The following is a 24,034-nucleotide window of genomic DNA, read 5'->3' as shown; positions in this document are numbered from 1 at the left end:
TATGTATTATAATGCTTTTATGTTATGATTATTTATTCCTATCTGTGTAGTTATTGTTTGTTGTATATAGCTTCAGTACTCTTTAGACCTGCAATAAAGTGACAACTGAAATAGATGTTGATTATTATTTGGTGAATGCTAGAGAAGCGTAGCTTCTCTATAGTAAGGTGTCCACGTCTGTCACACTGCCGTAATCTAATTGAACTCCGGTGTCTGCCATTTATCCTCGGCGGATACCACAAACACATGTGATATATTTCAATTCTAAGTAATTACATTCCTCAACATAAGAAAACTATGGGTTGGTTTTATTTAAATAAGGCAACTCTGTCAGGGTTGAAGTGATAACAAGTTAGACAATCATTTAGAACATAAGAACTTTCAGTTTATGAGAAAAATAATATATTTGGATATTGCAACGAAGGCAAAACTATTTTATATCAACTTTATTCTTTGTACTTAATATCAGATGAAATAGAAATAATCTAATTTTCGATATCCATCCTTCTTGTACAGTAGATCAACTAGTAGCTGGTGATGAAGTCATAAAAAGTGAAACTTATTGATTTTTAGCTAAAATGCCTATCTGATTATGCCTGGTAGAAACCAACTTATTTCAAGCAAATACCATGACAAAAATGGGCATAATTATAGTAGGCATGTTACCTTTATAATATTATCATTGGCTTCGACCCTAGTTTTTGGGGGATTTGTCACAGAACGTGAAAAATTAATACTATTATAAATAAAGTTTTTAAAAAAAATTTTAGAGATAGGTGGGAGGCTGGAATGAGTATAACACCACAAAAATAGTCCCAAGGACCTATACAAAGCTCTTATTAGAATAAGGGAACAATCATCACTAATATATTAAAAAACAATAAAAATAAACAACACACAAAGTTAAAATAAAAATGCAGCTATGAAAAGGCAAAAATGTTTTGAAAATCTGTTTTGTTGATTTGAGTTGCCAATTTGGAAGAATTTTTTTTGGGAGCGAAGCTACTCTATAAACTTTTAAAAAAAATTTTATACTTTGTAGTATTGCACAAGTCACTTATATATTTATCGAATTAGTTGAATTACACAATTATCCAAACATAGAAAGAGAAAAAAGGTCCTTAGTTATATTTACGTTATGATAGTTTATTTACAATTAGTGGCTCTACTCCTTACATGTAGCATATATGAAAAATATCCAAAAGCCATCCCAGGACTTAAATCTAAAAATCAATAACCTAAAACAATCCTAAGATCCTTGAGAGACTTCACTGAAATGGAAAACTCAATCAGTTCAACAAAATTTTTCGTTACAGACAGAAAAACCTTACTACTTTATATAATAAGATTCCCTTTACTTCGCTGGAATTGTATATGATTGTCCTTGTGTTTTTTTACACTTTGTTGATGCATCTTTCAGTTAGGTTAAATTTTCCATTCAACATTCTTTAAAAAACAAGGATGACAACATCCATAAAAGCGAAGCACTGAAACGGTAGGACAAACGGACATAAAAAATTGTATATTGTCAGAACTGAATAATCATAATATAAATGTATAAGAGTCAAAGCAAAATTGTAAGTAAATTTGTTGAAAAACTGCTTGATTCAGGATAATGTTTATGGACATACTTACATTTTTAGGACTTGATTATAGAGTTGCTTCGCTGATTACATTATACTTTGTTGTCCCAGGAATCAATATACCAAAAATCAGATCAATCGGATGATTAGATCACATAAAAATTTGTTGTTAAAAAAGGAAAAAAATCAATATGTTCAAAATGGACGTACGGACATTTTGGTGATGATTATAGAGTTCAACGCTTTCTAAATCGTACCTAACTATTTAAGGAATCGCCATGCAAAATTTGAAATCGATAGGACAATTCTAACATGCCTAAATTAACGAAAAAAGCTATCCGTTACGGACGTACGGACGGACGGACGTACGGACGGACGGACGTACGGACGGACCGACCCTAATTATAGAAAAGCTTCGCTTTTAAAAAATAGTATAAAGAAAAAAAATTAAGCAAGATTTAATGATTCTGTCTATTAGAAGCGCAGCTAAAACAAACTTGGCACATTTAATAGGGTTATACATAGATTTGCAGAATTTATTAAAGATGACCTGAGAAAACTTTTTATCAGTTTTTATTGTAGATTTTTTTTGCAGATTAAAAAGTTTATATTTATTTGAAAAATACATTCTATAGCATTCATAGTAATCATCAGCAATATTTTTCTGCATTTTCAACAGAACCAAATTTCTTAATACTCTCATCTTTAGAATATTCACAAATAAAAATAATGTTGGCAAATCTATTCCCAACTGTGTTTTGTTATTGATTGAAAAAAAGCACAGATGCAAAATGCTACACTGAGAAAATAGTGGAGTTACATACATAGAATAACCGCCCCCTCTCAAAAAAATTATAAAACAAAATGCTAAAAAGATATTAGAAATGTTCTTAGACTTTAAGAACATTAAACTTGTTCCTTTTAACAACTACGGTTTGATTGTACTCTCTTTGTTTGGAAGTCCCAACTCTGCATTGTAATAAATTTATTATGACCCGGTGTGCACCTTTTAGGACTCAAAGTAGAGCTTCTACATATTTATGCTAATGCCGCGAGTTTCATTTCATACTTTACCCTTCTATCTTGGTTCTATGATGTGAAAATCTGTTTTGTAGACAGAAGAGGGCATAACCAAATGAACCAAAGCTGTTGTTGTGATCAGGGATACAGGGATTGGACTAAGGGCGGGTAAATTATTCTCTCCACCCATTAAATGACTCATATGTAGAAAATATTAATGGTGGAAGAGATTGGACACTTTTATTTGAACGAATCAATCATTATAAAAAATTGCTCATTAAAACTTTTATGAACAGTAGATAGGATCATCATTTACATTTCATTACTCCTTCACTCCCTGCATTGTGCTACACAAACCAAAATATATGCTTTTGGATGCAGGGTTACAGGGATAGGACAATAAAAGATAGTTTGATATTTTCCCCTGTTCTTTGATGCTCAGCAAAGACATAATCATCTTCATTTCATGATTGGAATATTTGTTTTCAATTGAACTATCCCTGCATCTAAGAGTAACCAAAATATATGTATTTTATTCTGCTATATGGAATGTAATTTTCATCAAATATCATTTGGGGCTTTTTTTAGACTTCGGAAGGTATATTCTATAGCTCACACTTTCCGTCACGCTATACGTCCCACGGTTGATTTTTTATTAAATGAATAAGTTAGGGTACAATGTTTGGCACTTTCAATATAAGTAAATGATAATAACAAAGCCACAGAATACGATAATACCTTCAGAAAAATCGATGAAAATAGTTTTCATACTAAATTTTGTTTTTTTTATATTTTTTCTAAAATGTCATGACAGAAGATGTAAAATGTCGTCTTAGTTTTTTGAAAGGATTAATCTTCTCTGAAATCTAAATTATCAAAATATTTTTTTTGGTAAATGATTATACGATATATGTCAAACATTTTATCAAAAAGAAATATTTAAAATTGTGAGGTAGAAACCTGAATAATTTTTCTTGTGGAAATAGCTTTCTGCAAATGTTGATAAACATATGTCTGCTAGCATTAAGATGTTTGTACTGCCAATACACGTTGGGTTTTATTTAAATAATTTTTTTAAAATGTTCTTTTTTTTACCTCGTATACTAATAACGAAAATCTGATTCACTTATAGTCGGAAATTCATTATGAAACAGGGGACATGCACAAAATTTTTGAGCCCTGATCAAATAGGAGCTGAGATAATAGGGGGGCAGGCGACCGACTGATAAGTGTTAAATAGAAGTTGATTGAATATTGGTTGGAAAAGGTGATCATTAACCACCCCCACCCCCCCCCCCCCACCCCCCCAATCGACTAAGACTCGCCTACGGCCCGATCTTTTAGGATTGCTTTGTAATTCACATTTTTGAAAGTCTTTCAACAGTATACACAGCAAATTCTCTCTTTTTTAACTAACTTTCCGAACAATATACCTAAAGCATTTGAATTAACAAAGGATATGCTAATATTTTTACCATTCAAGTTTATTTAATATTCTAATAAATAGCGCAACCCTCCAAGTTATGGCTACTTTTCATGAACATATGATCTAAAGAATAAGCTCTGACGCAATGTCATGTAAGGATATTATAATATTCATTAAAAAAATTGTTATTTTTGCATATATGTTACATTTTACAGTGTTTTGTGGCTCAAAAGAAAGACAATTAAAATTTATTTCATATTATATAGTTTAAATTGCATAAGATAACCTAGAAATAGTAAAAAAGTCCCTTTCTTTTTTTGTCGTAAAACAGAAATTAACAAAGATTTTTATTAAAAAACACCTTAGTGTAAAAATTAAAAATTCTAAATATGGTCACAAAAAGATTCAATTAGTTTATTAAATGTTTCATTTTCAGCAAATGACGATTAATCTCTATTACAAAGAATAAAGTGTAAAAAGATATTCTCGTTTTAATTTTAAGCAACTTAAAATGCATTTTAATACCTTTTAATGATTTATTTTTTAAAACATCATTTTATAAAATGTTATTGATTTTTAAAGTTTTATATTAGAATGTTTTTAAATTTTGTTAACATTTTGTTTTAAATGTAGAAAATTGGTAATTCTAAACATTCAAAAAATGATTTTATTAAATTTTCATCACTTAAATTGCATGTTTGATGAAATTTTCAACTGATAATACAAGAAAAATCGTTTAAGTTTTATTATATTTTACTTTGAAATGTTAAAAAATATAATTATTGTCAAAAATGTGGAAGTTATACTTTCCTCAAAAAAAGACCTAAAACATGCAAATTAACACGTGTAATGAGATTTTTTTTCTTTCAGGTTTAATTTTAAGTAATTATTGATATTTTTTGTAAAAAGGATTTTATATAAAAAGTTTTAAAACTCGAGTTATGTAGTGGTTCTAAAAAAGGTTGCGAATTTATGCAATTTTCTTGCAAAAAAAATTTTCTAGGATTTTAAAAATAGCATAGGGTGTTATTAGACGTACTTACAGATACAATTGCTAAGTCATTTTGGCCAAACACTAAAATAAAGTTTTGACATCTGAGGGACCATACGTGCGTCCATTAGCAATGTTTTCTTTTGTACTAAGACAACCAAGCATTTTCAGAATTCATATTGTATAAAAAGTAATTACACACAAGAAATAAAATAGGTAGAATAGGGAACTATGTATAGTTAGACGAAAAGAATTTAGTGATAGTCATAATGTTGATGTAAATAGCAGTTAGTATTGAAAACCAACATAAAAAAAATTAGTCACAGGGGGGTCTAAAAAGTGAATGCCAAATACTGTGGGATGTTGTTATTTCTTGTGATTGACAAATAAGTTTTATATGTGAATGCAATATTTGGATATGTAAGGGGGGGGGGGGGGTGGTTGAGGAGGGAGGGGGCTCACAATACCATAAATTTTATCCATAAAGGGCGGGGCAAATATTAGGAAAAAAAGTTTCAATGACTTAAAACCTGAATTAATGATTGCTATTTAGTAATGGTATTTTGATCTAAACTTTATTGGTCAGTTTAAAATACAATATATACCTATGTAATTCTTTGCTAAAATCTAAAAGCTACGTCTTAAATTTTACGAATTCTTATCTTATGAAAGTGTAGATGTTTATTTTTCATATTGAATATTAAATGAATATAAAAAGCATGTGTGTGTCTTTTTCTGTTTCAATTATCATACAAATTTATATTTTTTGATGTGGTAATTTAAACTCTGATCAATATCGGTTATTACTATAAAGGATCTTTGGGAGTGTGATAATGGTCGATAAATTGATGGAAATATACCATTGATAGATTAAAATTATTGGTTAAAAAGATTGGACACTGCCAGTTGTAACCAACTAATATTGACTTGATAAAAGTTTCAAAGCTAACTAAAGACCATGTACAACTTAAAAACTTTAGATGTCACGATGGATAAAAACCAACTGTCCCCTCTATTGGATAACTAGAGTTGGCTCGATATAATTATCTCCCTATTGGCTAGTTTTCTATATGCATATCTATTTCTCAATAAATCTATTTTTCTCACCCGGCATTACTATCTAAAAGAAAGTAAATATTTAATAATTTAAATGATTTTTTTAAATTATATTTTTTTCTTTACATTACCATCACCAAAGGGTTAATGATGATGATTACAATTTTAGTTTAATATTTGAACACACAAAATGTCGCCACAATCGAATTCTTTTAAAACATAGTTTTCTTAAATTTATCATATTATAAATTTAAATTTTCTTTTTTATGATTAGAAATTAAATACATCAATATAAGGTAAATAGCAACATGAAATGAAAAAAATGAATTTATTTTTAATGAAGTAAAATAATGGGTCTTATCGTTCTGGGCAATGAGAGTTTATTATGGATTATTGAAGCACTATGAGTTTTAATCATATATTCCTTGGAAAACTTGAGCTCGTATATAGACATTTATTTCCTATATAGATCTGACATGGATCTTGAAGCAATTAAGCAGGCCGTTTTGTACATGTTAAAAATTGGAAGATTTCATTAAATAAAAGTAATCGCAAATATACTTAGTAAATAAGGATTTCTTACTTTCTCTAATTTTTGCTAAATCTTTGGATAAAATTTTGAAGATGGTCTGATAATAGTTATTTCTTTCATCGTATTATAAACCGCTTTCCACGGATATAGAATGTACAATTATAAGATTAAAACCAGATTTTTTAGCCCTGAGGTGCCGAAGGCTGGTTATAATACGATGCTAGACATAGTTTTTTCGTATGGATGAGAACCGGTTCCTATCCAACGGATTCGAATGAATACGAGAAAGTTATTTTAAATAACCAAATTTAAACAATTATTCAAGTTTTAGTTTATGTTGATTTATTAGTCCATTACTTCTAAACCTAAAAGGTCACAAGTTACATTTTGATTAGAATAAAATCTTATTGTGTCTATATTGTATATTTGGGTGTTTTTATGGGTCTAATGTGTAGTGATAAGGGATTTTAAATTGTGTAATAATGAGTTACAGAATTGCTTAAAGCAATTTTGGATGATGGATAGTTATTCGGCAATTTGAATTATGTCTACTTTTTTGAACAAACAAAAATGATTGTGTTAATAAAGAACAAAATGGCGATATATCTAAACACCTAGCAAAATTTAAGGGGTGGAGTACAAATACCCCTACAAAAGTGTGCCAATTTTATATAGTCTCCTTAAAGTTTTTGGATCAACAGCATAGAAAGGAAAATAGAGAATATATTAGGGGGTGTGGCATTGGGAAAAGATCCCCCAAAATATACATTACTCAAATTAATTAAATTCTTTGATTGTTTATCCCTTATCCCTGTTAGCAATATGTATCTCTTCAAACTGTGAAAATTGAACAAAAGGACATAAAACCTCATAGAAAGGTGTTACAAAAAATCTAATAATATACTGTCTTTAACTCTTCTTTGACCTGTTTGTCCATTAGTTTTAGATAAGTTATATACCCAAGCCTCTTAATTATCTGGTAAACAATTCACTAAATTCCAGTCTACTTATTCTCTTAAATCTAGACTAAATAAGGGCTTTAATATAGGAAATAATAGGCAGGCTGATACCCTAGTTAAATCTGCAAAAATTTTATAATTAAAATTTTTTTTTTCATTCAAAGGATTTTTAAATTGTAGAACCTTAATCTTAAGTTTTGTGTGTGTGTATTTAGCATAGCAGCATCAATCCACACCCACGCACTTTAAACACAGCTAGTTTTCAATACAACAAAAATTGATATTTTCAAATAAAGTAAAAATGTAACAAATGTATTAGTTTTTTATTGTCTTTTCAATTTGTGACTTTGCTATAGTTAGTGCAGCTACTCTACAGTATGTTGACATTCAGGTCCGGTAAGTACGTCTGGATTATATGTAGAAGATACAATCCTAATTTCTGGCGAATAAAACCCTCAACAAAGAATGCTTTGCATTTTTTTGTGATTCCTTCTCGTCATATGGACATACTTGTAATTTTTATATTATTCAATTAGAATTCGTGTAATGTAATTTTGTAACATTGTATGTACATCATTCGAGCTGCGGCCTCGCCCCAATTTTGGTGACATAAAATGCAGTTCTTCAGCCACTAAAGGTCATTCTTCAAAAATATTTAAGTCCCTCCATATTTTTGAAGCACAGCCTACCTATAAATAGGGCATAAACGTGTATCTGTCCGTCACTTAAAGAAATTTCATGTTGTTTATGTAGTTGGTTAAAGGGAGTGCCCAGGGAGGGAAAGTACATTGGACTGAAAATCAAACTCACAACTACTTTATAGAATTACTAGGCTTAAAAACTGTATGAGGCTTTCATTAAATTTTGATTGGGTTGTACAACCTAGCAGCGTCCCTTAAGAACCTCTGTTAAAATTAGAATTTGTTAAATTCGAAGAAACAAACAGTATAAACTCAAACCTGCCTAAGGGCAATCTAGTATAAATTAGTGTAAATTATCTAATTTTGCTGTTGCGTTACCTTTGGACAAAGTTGTTCTTGTTATCTTATTCATTTGTTACGCCTTCTTACAACATTTCAACGCTGTAAATAAACAAGGATGACAACATTCACAAAATCAATTCAAAGTACAAGTTGTGAATTAATATGTAATAGAGCAATAAGGATAAGGAGAATAATGCTGCTTTTAAAAATCATTTTGTACCACCATCCAGTAGCAATTAAAAGGCAATATCACAAGTCCCAATTATGGAAAAACTTTGCTTTAAAAATGACAACAATAAAAAAAACTAATTTTAATCTTAGATTTGATTTATGATGGTTGTAAAAATGTAAACATATTCGAATGTTTTGGGCCTAATTAGCTACCATAATGGATATAGAATATGTGGATATATTGACTGAGGAAAATTTGTTGTCAATTAGATTGCTAATATGGTTCACATTTATTTAGTTCGTTTATTCTGTTGTAGTTGGAGATACATGGTAAATTGGATGGGGGTTATCGTTATTTTAGCCAGCTGGGAGTATCACTTTATTAGAGTACATGAAAATCTGGCGCTACATCCAAGTAATCATATATCGATTGTTACCATGTAAATATTAAACATTTATGTATGGAATGAATGGGAACACAGTTAGGGAGCTAAAAGACTTTTTTTTACTTTGTTGTTCAGATTTTTTTAGAAGGGGAGTGGGGGGGGGGTAATTATTTCACTTTAAAAACTATAACTAGACTGATTTAAAACTTTAAATACCAATATATAAGTTTTTGAATAAGGCTCAATAGTAGATATGCTGTCTTATTAGCCCTAACTGTGACACAAAGTATTTTCTCATATACAAAGCCCTAACTGTAATACTGAAATGGTCCATATATTGGTAGTAATTATGCAAATACAAATGGTTTGTTATATAGACACTATTATAACTAACTGTACTGCTGTCTTATTAGCACTAACTCTGACACAATATGTATTTCCTCATATACAAAGCCCTAACTGTAGTACTGAAATGGTCCATATATTTGTAGTAATTATGCAAATACAAATAGTTTGTGATTTAGACACTATAATAACTAACTGTCTGCTGTCTTAAAGTAAAAGAGATAGTTATATGAATATTATTTCATTACTATAGGTTATTTCAAAATTATTTTTTTGTGTAGCAATAAAAAAAGTTTAACTGATTTAATACCTTTTCCACAATGGATTAGAAACCAATTAATATCCTCTGGATCAAAACCAGTTCTCGGTTTTATGAATTTTATTGAATTTTATAATTTGCATTTTAATATCCAAGGAAAGCTGTCTATAATACGATGCGAGAGATAACATTCATAAAATTCACCCTAAATTGTGAGATTGTTCTGAACCATACAAATGGCTATATTTTCCAAATTGGTTCAAATTTGATAAATATTGAGACAAATGTATTATTAGCATAACAAGGATGACGACTGCCATAAATAATAAAGGTCAAGCACAAATGTCTGTTATATATCTTTTTTAAATTGTATGTATGTAGCCTTGATTCTCTGAAGTTAGGATTAAGATGCACGAGGAGATTGGAGGTGAGAATCCTTTGGCCAATTATAGATTAAATATTCGCGCACAGTGTATTCTATGTTACATTACAAGCTGACCCGCAATTCTCGTGGAAGCTACTCAATTATTACCCTGGCCTAGAGTTTTGGCAGGTGTTCCATATTAAGCCACCCTAATTAATGGCACTCTCATATGAATGAGGAGCATGGACGAGAGAAAGCACGATTACAGTTGCTTGATTGGTAGAATCCTAACTTCCTACAAATCTCCCTCCTTACAACCTAAGGGCATCTCAGGGAAGGTTGTGTGGTTATATTCTGACAAATTGCAACAGCATTTGTCATCCAAGTGCAATATCTATGAGGGGACTTGAACTCGGATTTTCCCAACCACAGCGTAGTGCGCTAACCACTACTCTATGGGACACCCTCATCTTCTTTTTTAAATTGCTTAGATTGTCTAACAGTCCTACCACTTTTTTAAAAAGAATCTTCTTACTAATTATGAAATAAAAATGTCGAACCCAGCATGTCTAAAACAATACAAGCTTTTTTTTATGGATGGAGCAAAGACGAATTAACAAACCCTAATTGTTGAGAAGACTTGCTTTTAAATAGACGAGAATACTCGAGCTAGAATTTACTTGTTCTTTGGCCAGACAGGAAAGGGCATAATATTATCGGTGTGTCATCACTTCCACTTGTTATTTCGCCCGTACATTCCGAACATGTAAACCTTGTATCAAAGTAACAGGATGTCTGTCTGTCAGTGTGTACCGAAGAATCAAGTTAAAAACTAAACTGACATGCTTCTCCTTTACAATATAGCCTCTCAAAGCCACCACTATCCTTAGAGAAATCGCCCCTAGAACTTTTCAAAACTATAATTGAAAATTGGTTGAGGGGGAAAGTCGACCCCTCTTACCTTGAGTGCCATTAGAGGCCTCTAGGGGCGTAGAGTAATTTTGCATTGTAGTAAAAATACGCGACTCAGATGATTGTATAATGTGCGGATGTGAACGTACAATAATATTATCATAATTTTCTGTTTTACAACCACCACCGATATAAACAATAGTTAGATACATCAATAGATGCATGATCATTGGTACGGAAATGTTAATGGTATTATTGTAATCTGATCTTTAAAATTGCCTATTTTAATTTGAATATCAAGGATTTGATTTTTTTGATAATGGATTTAAAAGGAAATGTTTGTTGCTAAGATTATTTAAATATTTCACAAAATTTAGAACTCTCCCACTACATAGCAATGTATTTCAGTATCTAACTGAGCAAGTTTTATCAAGAGCAATTACCCATTTTTGGTTTATTTTGCGTTGTTTTTTTTTATATCTTTTTAATCTTGTCTGTCCTGCTTAGTTAGTTACGTACTCAATGTGTTTAAGATTTTGATTTTTTGTAAGCAAAGCTAAACTACAAGTATATTATGTTGGTTTTTTTCTTGTCTGTCTGTTAGCAATGCTTCTCATGCTACTTATATACTTGTATGTTAATAATTATGAATCTTTTTCCTGTTGTTTGTTGCTGTAGATAGATTAGGTTAGGTTAATTTGGGTACCGCATAGTTAGGACACGGCAGGTGAGGGGTCCGAATGGATTTGGTTTAGGAATTACCAATTCCTCTCTATTTTCAATTTATTTAAAAAAATTAAGAGAGTAGGTTATCAGTTCTCAACAGGCATTATGTGTAAAGAAATACTTTTTTTTATCATTGGTCTTTCAATTTTGTTGGTTTACTTACATGGAATACAAATTGTTTACCTCAAATTTTTATGCTACACATTTTGTATCTTTATTGGATAAAAGATTAATTTTTCCGCCATTTATATATCTCTAAAGTCCCATAATATATTAAGAAATATGAGTACATTTTTATTCGAATGGATTTAGCCCAACTTTTGATAAAAAAGATTCGCCCTTTTAGATCATAACAATCCTTGTTATTTTTTTTTGAGCGCACATGTTGAACATTTATGTAATTTTTGCCAAATCATTTTTTTATCAGGGCTGGGGATCTCGGGTACAAAATTTAGTTATTTAATCATTATCTTAATTTATGATCTTTAATTAAAATCGATTATATATATAGGCCTAAAATATATATTTTAAATGAAAATTGTAATTATAAAATATTAAGTTGTTTGTAACGGGATATGTGGGCTGTATGTGTGTTACTTTAGATCTCGCTGACCGCTGAACCGATATGGGTCTCCTTTTTCCTATCAAAATTAAAATCGAAAGTGTAGGGTCGACTTACCCCACACCTAATTCCCTTATGTGTCCCTAGAGGCCTCTAGGAGCATCGCCGCTAAAAACACACATACCAATTTTCTAAATGAATATTATTTCTAGAAAAGTGAGGGAAAGTTTTAGCATATATCATTTGCTCAAGGTTTAAAAGCAAACTAAATTTGTGTTATAAACAAGGATGAATAAGTTTATTAGTTAACAATCTGCTCAAAAAATATTCTCCAATCACAAAGGAATGCCTGGAAACTAATTCGCACATTCTAAATTATCTGAATTTGTGAAAGGTAGTTAATACACTAACTTGATACAACAACAGACAGATGAGCAGGGATCTAAAGGGATGAGATTATGGCCGATACCCTAATGATATTACTCAAGATTTCCCCTACTGTAAATTAAACTTTTTGGTTAAAACGTTAGAACACTCAACTTAATGAACTAACCAATATAAATTCACTAAAATCCTCAAAATTGTTAAACTAGCGAATAAGAAATGCATAATAAAACTTTGGGGACTAGTGTAATAAACAGCCTATTTTCCCCTCTCTCTCTGGCAACAATGTGTACTATGAATTTAAAGCCCAAAAAAGATCCACACCTTGCAACTTTTTCGTAGGCGGCACATTTTTGAAAGAAAAATTTGTATTCCAATTTTTACAAGTCTCCTAAGTCTCATTGCATTACATAAAAAAATTTCAGACATATATTTAGTTTTTTTGCAGCGCACCTATTCTATAACTTATGTTTGTCCGTCCGTCTTTTTGTTATGGTTGCTTATTATTGGACTTTAAATCTTAAAATGTTTAAAACTTAATACTGTATAAAAGTAACAGAATGCCTGTCTGTGTGTGTGTGTATCGAAGGATATCCCTAACTGTTGAACAGATATGGTTCCCGTTTACATTGTAGTTTCTCATACAACCATTTTGGGGAAGGGTGCCTTCACCCTGCTAAGAGAAATCGCCCCCCCCCCCAAAAAAAAAAACCACTCCCCCACTTTTTTAAAATATTGGCCGGAAACTCTAGGGACGTAGCCACTAGTAAACAATCCTTGTCCAAAAAATTTAATCAAATATACTACTATAGTTTTTGTTATAATTGCGCTACTTTTGGTTATAATCAACTGTTTTGTAAATATAAGTCAAGTACGAAAAGTATGCAACCAAGCCTAAATTTACAATGGAAGTAACAGAGAATATTTAAAGTTAGAAAATTTAAAGAATATGGCTTCATAACCAATTTGATTCAAGCCTTACCCCCCCCCCCCCTCTAATTATTTTTACCTTGTGATATACATGACATTGAGGGTGAAACCCACTTTTTGGGTATGAATTATAAAAACTTTATAAAAGCCATTGGCTTTGAACGATGGTTTTAAGTTTCTTTAGGGGGTTTCAAAGAGTTAGGGGAAAGGAAGATGATCTTTACCTCAAATTTTTTTTGGGGTGTAATCACCCTCCCTCTCTCTCCCTCTTGGACATCTCTGCAATATTAAGTAAATATTCTGAAGCTTTGAAAGAAATCTTTACAGGGAGTAATGATAAATCTTTACTATTCTAAATTCAATCTCTCTTATTTGATATTGATTATTAGATAATTATTTAAATCAAAACTTTTTGTTATTACACACTTGCACTAATTACAAAGTAGGAGGAGATTATGACTAATAATTTATATAAATTTATAATTTGCATTAAATTGAATTTAGCTAATATTTAAATATCAAGGACAAATAACACAGCTCGTGAAGAAAAACCATTAATTTGAATTATTTGAATTATTGGTAATTGGTATTGTACTATAATCTAGGGTTTCCAAAGGGATATTACAATGCATCGTAAATGTATGTTCATCTTTAATGATGATAAACAAAATTACCAATAGTTTACATTGAATTTATTGGTTGAAAAGTTTGGACACTGCAAGTTCGAACCAACCAATCAAGATTTAATAAAAGTTTTATAGCCAGCAAATATAATGAGACAATATTTTAATAAAACTTTGGGTACCAGCATAATATCCCCTCCCTCCCTAACAATAGTCTTTAAAACAATTCATTTAACTTGTATATATTTCTTCAGTTGACCTATCAATTGATCAATCAATCCGTTGTAGGAATAGTTTGCATAAAACAAATAGAAAAGTAGAAATATAATAAAATTATATTTAATCATATCACAAAAAAAGGTTTTAATCCAAACACTTTTTATTTTAGGCATATTAAGCAAGTTAAAAAATATTATCTTAGGATTTTAGTATTATTTTTAATCTTTTTAAACAATACATATTCAATAAATTCATATTCCTATATTACTAAGAATGTCTTTAAAAATTAAAGTGAAACCATGTTTTAAACTTTTAAATCTAACTGCAAATAACCATTAATTATGATATTATTTCTGTAACAATGAATTATTATACCAAGTAACTTTAGTGAAAGAATAATAAAAATAAAAAACAAAGTAAGACATTATCAATACATCAATAAAAGTCATAAAAACAGTTAAAAATAGTTTGTCCTTGGGCGTCTCTTACTTTACTGTAGTTTTATTTCCTTGAATATCACCTGATACAGACAGTAATAATACACTGATATAAGTTCAATTTTTTTATTCGATACTTTGGACCAAACAATGTACATCGGGCAAGAGAAAAGCAGGAGAACCATTGGTACTTGGAACTAAGAAGAAAGGAAATTGATAATCATTAGCGTTCCATTTGTCTGAAGATAAAGATCTCGGAAAATACTATTCAGAATTAGTTTAACTTTCACGGAAGCGTCATAAATGTGTTGGGGTGGTATTAGGCTATTTTTAAAATCTTACTCGCCTTCCCCTGGAGGGTAGGGGATAAACAACTAGTTTTATTAAATAAAAATGTAAAAATCCTTAAAAAGAAAAAAGATACTCATGATTGTAAAAATCTTCAATTCAAATAAAAAAAAATCCTTCTAGCGGTAAGCGAAATTTTAGATACTTTGATATAAGGTTACATTCGAATTAATATGACTAATTCAAATGAGGAAAAAAGAATCTTTTAGTGGCTCAAAAACGTTTTTCAACTATAAATGCATAGATAAGCTAAAATTGCCACTAAATAAAAGATTAAATAGAATTCACGTTTTTATTGCTCCTTTCATTTTTGTGACTGCAGTGTATTGTCTTTTGTTACCAAGAGTAACCAACCAGTGAAGCACAGGGTGCTTTCTTTTACCTCCCTTCACCACATTCTTCATACAGCGTTGCTTTTCTATAGTTAAGGTATTTTTTTATAGCAAGGTATAACACTGTCGACGGCATGCTTTCTTTTGCCTACTAATACACTTACACAGCGTAGATTCTCTATAATTCAGGTATCTGTGAACCGACAGTGTGCTTTCTTATGCCTTCCTGTAAATTTTTACGCAGCGTAGTTTCTTAGTAAATAATTATTTTCGTTTGTGTATATGGTATAATTTTCAAAGAAATCACCCTACAAAACTTATATATTAATAGGATAACTACACCAACTAAAAAATGTGTATCAAAATATCTAATGTTTTAAATGGAAATAAGGACTTTTTGGCAATTATTATAGAGTTTAAATTTTACTTAATTGTTTTAGGTATCTTCTACAAAGATTGAAATTGTTAGATAGATCGTTACTTTTATTTACCGATTTATATTTACAAATTAAGCATTTCGATATGGATATTGTCATCCTTGTTAAAAACAACTTCCACTTCTCACTTAGTTAAACACTTCCCTATTCTAATCCGGGAAAGGTATTACGATAAAAATGTATTTATAAAATCAGGGAAAGATTAACGAAAGATAAATTAACCTTCACTTAAAGTCTAACAAATGTATAAAATCCAAAATCGTAGATCGAACTCACTTTTAATATATCAGCAACCAAAATGTATTATTAGCAACGGGAATTTAACATTTCAGTTTTTAAATGTATTATTTTTTGTTTGTTGAAATAAATTTCAAATAAAGGTTTATAAAAATTAAACAAAGAAAGGGAAACCCAAATGTACATATTATTAAAGCTCTAGGGTTTTCCTTTTATTTAGGCAATTAATTAATGTAATTGTTTTTGGTAGCGAAACTGTTCTTTTCAACATTAATTTGTTCATATAAATCCCGTCAGCCATAGCAATTACCTATTCTAAGATAGTAAGAAGCATTATGTCGAATTGCAATTTAAATAGTTTATGTCGACTATTTTCAATTAACACAATTGACTATTATTTATGTCGACATTATGGGCAATAAATAAAAGTGATTATGACTGACATATTATCGAGTTTGCAAAATATAACGATGATACTATCAGATACACAAAAAATGCCTCTAGTGGCACTTAAGGGAAAGGGAAGAAGAGTCGCCATCCACATCTAATATTAGTTTTACAAATATTTTTTTGCAGGGAAATTTCTCTCTGGATAATTCTCCCCCCAAAATAGTTATAAACCTTAACTAGACCTTAGAAGATTCACTTAGGTCCAGCGGTTTGTGGGACCGTAAGCTACAAACACCATAGGCGTCCAAGGGGGGGGGTAATGGGGCGATTACCCCCCCCCAAAATATTTTTCATTTTACCCCTACCCTGGGGGTGCCGTAGGCACCCCCAACCATTTAGGAGGGGGTATTTACCCCCCCAAAACAAATTTAAAAATCTCTAATAAAAAAAATTTTTGCGCGCTTCGCGCGCATTTTTAATACTATATATTTAATAAAATTTAAATTACCCCCCAAAAAAAATTTTACCCCGGGGGTAAATTTTGGGGGGGTAAACTAAATTTATCCCTACCAACAGATTTCAGGGGGGGTAATTTCTCCCCCCAAGCAAATTTTACCCCCGGGGTAAAAATTTTGGGGGGGGTAAAAAAAATTTGCGGCGCGCTTCGCGCGCCATTTTACCCCCCCCCCCCTAAACACGAATTACCCCCCCCCCCCTAAAAAATTTTTACCCCACCCCAAAATAAAAAGCTTGGACGCCCCTGACAAACACACAGATAGATATCCTTTTTTTTTATAAGGATTATATCGACACAACAAACTAACAGGGTAAACATTTTTATTTTATTTAACACAAAATTCTTATTTTTATGTTGAATTCCTTGCATTTTTCTTGAAAGAATTACATTTTTTCGTGCTTTGAAATTTAACGCCTATTTTTACGAGCAATTTTACACCTTTTATTTCATCACAAAATACAAATAAACACCCGTTTTCAATATTTTACTGTTTTCCCTTCGAATATATATTTGATTCATTTTATTGCCCGGTGAGTTATTTAGATTCTAAGAAGCGCAGTTAATCTATAATTAGATTCTGTACATAGTTCGCTACATTTAGTTGTCTTTATTTGAGTTAAGGCAAGAAAACCTGATAATTTGATTTGTTTTCAAGGACGTGCAAGCTTTGTTTTGGATGGGGGGGGGGGGGTACAAACCCTGGTAACTCCCCCCCTCCCACTTCCCCTTTGACGTTCTTTTTTATTTTGGTACCTTCTAAAATTTCGACTTAGTTTTCGAACTTCTAGATCACAGGAAACTTTTCAACAATCTAAATAAGAGAAAATGGTAATTGTCCCTCTTACTGAAGTTTTGGCATTATTTGAGACAAATTAATAAACACATTTTGCAAATTGAAAATTTCTGCACTATTCGTTCATATGGTTGATAATTTGATGTTTTATCAATACCACACATGAACCTGTTTTCAAATAGCAATAAATTAAGTTGAAAATAAGTATGATGAAACTTACGGCAATTGTTTAATTCTGAAACGTTGATTTACGTGTTAAAGTTTGTTTTTCGGTTATATAAACCTCTTTTAAAAAATAAAGACATTTAAAACTTTGTAGTTGTATTATTTAGGGTGTGCTACCGTGAATGGACACCCTAAATATTTCTACATAAGCTTCAGGGAGGGCAAGGACAATGACAGCTTAATCATTCTACAACCCTTTCTTTCCCCTGTTAATGTTATCTTGCTTTAAAAAAAAAGATTTTACACTCAATTTTTGATGGTTAGACAAGGAATGATATTTTAGTAACATTGTTTGTTGTCTAATAATATCTAGGTACCAATGGCATAATCTTACACTCATGAAATAGAGGGAAGATTAATTTATTATCAGTTATTTTATCCCTGTTAAATTAACTTTCCCCAAAAAGATTACCATATATTAAGTATGTACATTGTACACTAAATGGTTTGGTAAAGATTGATATTTCGTTTGTTGTCCTATCCCGGCTTAATGTTCATTGGAGCCTGTCTTTATAATTATTCATATGCAACAAATTTTTATTCAATCAACTACCAAGGACTGCCATTTGAGTTCAACTTTTAATAACAAGGACGATCTCACGCGTGTAAAGTAGTAGCAAAGCTAAGTTGAAAAATCGGCCAAGATTACTGCAAGCTTTCCTCTGTCGTTTTTATTAAGTTGAAAGTTTTAGATCAATTAAAATGTCCTTACTAAAATAGCATCCTATGGGTGTTACAGTTAATTAGAGAAATACCTTGTATTATGAAAATGTCAATATCGAACCGGAACATCTGAAAATCTTAAAATACTAGATTCAAGATTGATGATATGCCGGCAATATAAATTTTAATTTTTTTCTTTCCTCTCCAATCCTTCATTCTTTATTGTGCTTGAACATTAACAATTCTTATGGCCTAATGTGCCGTCATCAACAAATAAGATCTGTAGAGTAGTATCGCTCCTCTAAACTGTAAAAAACGTACTTTCTGCATAATTGTTGTATGTGAATAATATGCCTTTGGTTTGATATTAACTTGAACCTATAGCACAAGGAGATTACAGGGTGTGTACTCACTGCCGTAAATTTATAACATTAGCAAATCATAAATCGCTTTTATAGCTGACATCAACTGAATATAGTAGGAAAGTATAGTTTAACAAGCTATGGAATCATAAAACACTCAGCTACTTTAATTTACTTATGCCAATTTTTGCGATTATGAAACACTATGCTAATGTGAAAATATGCAGACGTGAAGGAACGTATATTCAAAATATTCATTTCATTAAAGAACACATCAGTGAACGCAACTTATCTTTCCCCCAATTATTATTTTGATATTTAATGCTTAAGGGACGAACGGAGTTTAGATTAAATTTATTAATGTGCCATTGTCCACTCCCTCCCTGATTTCAATGCATATTACAGTTGGTTCATATAAATATTTATCCTCCCTTAAGAAGATTTCAGCTTAGATCAAAATTTCTCCTCCCAGTTTAAATGCACATTTTAAATATTTTTAGTGGTATGGTCAATATGGAGATTTTATTTAAACTTGCAGTTTTGCCCCTAGGATCTAGGGACTTTAGGTTCAAAAGGGAAAAAATTGCCCAGAAAAATAGCTATACATTTCAATTTTTATATAAAATACCTTAAAAATATCCTCAGACCTGTAGGAAGCTTACCTAATTATTGGATAACTCAATCGGTTCAGTGGTAATTAAAATATTAAGCTACAAACAAAAAAAGCTTACTACTCGATCTAATAGGATAATAGTTGTGATAGAGGATATTTTTTGCTAAAACAATATTATAAACATCTTAAGTTTGTATAATAAAACAAGAAATTTTGAAATGAAATATTATCCACCTACCAATTCTAAAGTTGTATGTAATTATAATTTAATTACTACCATTTAGAATTAAAACTTTACAAAACTATTTTCTTTTATTGAAATTGTTATGCAAAGAAAATGGTTCAATAGATTTCTTTAGAATTAGAACCAAAATAATTAGTCCATTAGTAGCGAAGTAATTACTTACGCCTTGACTCGTATCGATGGAAGACTAAATTTTAAAAAAACGAAGCCTCTATAAATACGGTTGGTTTAGATGTCCTTCCGTCCATAACGATAGCTTTAATAATCAAAAATTTGGGCATGACAGAATCATTTTTTCGATTTTAAACTTGGCAAAGAAATTCCTGGATCTGTTAGGTACAATTTAGAAACAGTAGCATTTCTATAATCTTCGTATGTCGAAGGTAATTGAGGAATCAATACTTCAAATGTATGACCTTTTAGCGGAGGCAATTGAATACTTTTTAAAATCATATTTATCTGCTATAACTGCGCAAAATATGATAATTGTTATCCTTGTAAAATCATATTTTGATTGTATCCTTCCTTTATATCTCACGGCCTTTAAATATTCAAGGCAAAAATCTGAAAAAAATGATAAAATGCATGGAACAGAAAAAAAACATAAACAATGGCTGATTTTCTAATGTTTATTTTTCTTCATTTTTAAATGAAATTTAGTTTATAAGCTTGCTGACCAGTTTATTGATAAATACAATATAAATACAATACTCATATTAGCTTTTATTATACAGTAATACAGTTGGGGGCATGAAATATACTCAATACGAGATGGTTTCGTGCCCCTAACTGTAATATCTAATTTACAAACACTATATCAAGTATTAAGGGAACATGAAAAAATCTTTTAAAAATTGGAAACTTCTTTAGGGTAAAAAGTTTAACTTCTTAATTGTTATTAAAGATATTAAGATTAGGAGGCTATATACTAATTTTAGACCTTTTATAATTGATATAATAAAGAATTTATATCAAATATAAAATAAATCAAATGTCATTAATGTTAAAACTATTTTTTATTTATATACAATACATGGATTATTACAAAATATTTTAGATTTAAGATTTATTAAAAAATAAACTTTGATAACTTATCAAAAATGTTTATATTTTGTTAAATCTTAAGCTAAAATAAGAAACATATTTTATACAATATTAATAATATGCTAATTTTTGAGTATTATTCAAAATAGAAAATAAAAAGAAGCTCGGGTTTAAGAATACTGCTTACAAATTTTAAAATGGATATATCATAACACAACAGCATTAAAAACATTATTTTTAGAATTAACATTATTTAAATTTTTAAAGCAACTTTAATTGGGTAATATTTGTAAATATTATTACCAACACATTGCTAAATCAAACAATTTTAACAGCCAATAAAAGGATGTCTTTTAAAAACTTTAGATGATTCAAACTTGTAAAGAATTCAACACAAAAAGGGTGCCTAAAATTCTAAAATTAATTAATAATACCCGACACAAAAATGCAAGACTTTAAAAAAGCTTAAAATAAAATAAGTTTGAATCATCTAAATAATTTTTTTACAATTAAATTTTTCAAAATTTTACAAAACGCTACTTTAACTATTATCATTATATGCAGAAAATGGGTTAATAAAGACACAATTTTTATATTCAACCATTTAGGCATAATTCTTATAATATAAGCATAAGATGTAAAGTGGCCTGGGTTCAACTTAAAAATTGCGTCTGCTAAAATATGCGCGCGTATCACATCTTCACATTGGCATCGGTTAAAGCACAAGTTATTATCAAACATCTCTTTTAATCCTAATTATTTTTTTATCATTTTGTTTCAGGAAGAATTTTTAGAATAATTAGTTTTAATATCATTTACAGAGTTCTTTTTTCAGAAAAGGGTACATTTATGTACACTTAGTTTTTTTTGTACATTCAAATGTACAATGATGGTAAATTTGGTTAGCTCACATTCATAATTTTATCAAAAAACTAGCAATTCTGTTGCCAAAATGTTGATAAAATTTTCTTATTACATGCATCCAATGCTTTATAATTACAGAATAGTAAATTTTACTGAATAATGACACAAAAGCATAAGAAACACATAAAGTGATTAAATATCAAGATAATTTAGCCCAAGCTGGAGCCAAATTATTTATTCCTGAACAATTTCCTCAGCGTGACCGTTGGTCTCGGCGTGACCGTTCATTTCAGCATGACCGTTCTCATGAACCTCTTCGGCGTGACCGTTCTGATCTCCATTTTCAACAGGCTTTACCTCGCCGTTAGTGGCGGCAGCAGCTGCTGCCTTCTTCTCAGCAATGCTTCCTGGCTTCTTGATAGGCTTAGGGGTAGCAGAACCTGATGTGGCGGCCTTCTTGCCAGCCAGGGTAGATGTTCTGCTGGTGGTGGCGGCTGTTTTGGATGCAGCAGGTGTCCTACTTGCCAACGGCACTCTTGCTGTAGTTGTTGTTGTGGTCCTTGGGGTCGACAATGGGACACGGGGCTTTGATGGGGTTGTGGTGCCGTTAGTTTTTGATGCAGGTGTGCTGCCAGCTGTTGCAGGCCGTGTTGTTGACCTGGGAGTTCTGGCTGTTGCAGAACTTGGCGCAGTTGTGGGTCTAGAGGATGGGGTGGTGCGTGGGGTTGTTGTAGTAGGGGTGGCGGGCTTGGGAGTTGAGCGCTGTGACAGTGGCACTCTTGGAGTGGTTGTTGCAGGTCGTGTCGTCCTAGATGTTGGGGTGCTGCGAGCAGATTTAGTGTCAGCAGCCGCCTTTCTTGCGGCTGACGCGGCTCTCGCCGCGCTGGTTCTTGTCGCAGACGGGGCACGCAGTGGGGTACGGGCCAGGGCCTGAGTTCTGGATGTTGACACAGGTGTTGTCTTGGGAGCAGTTGCGCTGCCAGGCGCTGTCGATGTCTTTGTAATTGTTCTTGCTGTGGTTGCTGTGGATATTCTTGTTGTTGATGACGGAGTGGTTGCTCCTGATGGTCGTGTGGCTGGCCGCCTTGTGGTGGCAGCTGCTGTGGGAGTTGATCTGGGGGTGGTGGCGGCTGACGCAGGTCTGCTGGGGGTTGTAGAGGTGGTGGGTCGGGCTGTTCTTGTGCTGAGTGGTTGTCTGGGTGTGGCTGATGATGGGGCGCTTCGTGCAGTTGTTGTGGGCTTTGCAGGACTAGTTGTGGTGGTTTTAACTGAAAAAATAACAAAAATTTAAACCCAATTTAAATTAATAAAACAGAACTTCGGTTTAGATTTTAATTAAAAAGACTTTAAATTGATTTTCAGACACTAAAAATAATTGTAAACAAACATAATTTATGAAAAATCCAAAAGCAATATGTAATTTGCTAGGAAGAGAAGGGACATTAGTCTGTAAATTAAACTGATGTATGTCAATTTTGTTTATTATTAAAAAGGGTATATCATTTTGTCTTCCATTGTCCAATCGCATAAGATTCAATATGAATAATTGCATAAAATATTGAAAAGTCTTTTTTGGAGAATTTAAATGTATTTAACATAAAATTATTAGAAAATGAAACAAAATAAATATTTCCATCGAAAAGCCGAACATCTTCTTTCAAATTTTTAAAGGATAAATTAGTTTTAATCAGAGGCGTGCAGAATTGGGGTGCATCTACCCATCTGGTTAAATCAAGAGGTATAGATACACTCCCCTACACCACTCTACACCCCCTCCCCCCTTGACAAGGATATACATCCCCCTGACACCCCTGACAAAACCCTGTGCACGCCACTGGTTTAAATTTCTATAATTTCGTTTAAATGTGCTATTATTTGTTTTTAGTAGCGAAGCTACTCTATAATTCACTTTGTCTGTCCGTCAGTAAGTCCGTAACGCTATGGGGGAAATGGGATTTACTTAGCTCCTATAAAAGATAGAATGCTGAAATTTTTTGACAACATTCCTATTAGTAAGGAGTACAATTAACTATAAAACATCAATGGCGGTCGGACTGCTTTTTAGCAGGTTTTAGGCTATTTTTGTAATTTTCACAT

The 24,034-nt window shown here is 31.3% G+C and overlaps 2 protein-coding genes across 3 annotated transcripts in view; both read right to left on the bottom strand.

Annotated features, from left to right (window-relative positions):
- LOC145314518 (piwi-like protein Ago3) overlaps positions 1–24,034 on the bottom strand; it is a 366,650-nt gene that overhangs the window by 265,017 nt on the left and 77,599 nt on the right. The window lies entirely within an intron of this gene.
- LOC145314934 (uncharacterized) overlaps positions 20,645–24,034 on the bottom strand; it is a 90,872-nt gene continuing 87,482 nt past the window's right edge. The window contains exon 10 of the mRNA XM_080155010.1: positions 20,645–23,205. Coding sequence (XP_080011136.1) covers positions 22,172–23,205 — 1,034 coding nt within the window. The 3' untranslated portion in view covers positions 20,645–22,171. The remainder of the gene's footprint in view (positions 23,206–24,034) is intronic.

Source organism: Acartia tonsa, chromosome 3, assembly GCF_053477335.1.
Source record: "Acartia tonsa isolate MP-2025a chromosome 3, ASM5347733v1, whole genome shotgun sequence".
NCBI classification, from domain to species: Eukaryota; Metazoa; Arthropoda; class Copepoda; order Calanoida; family Acartiidae; genus Acartia; species Acartia tonsa.
This window is presented reverse-complemented; position numbering and strand designations above follow the sequence as displayed.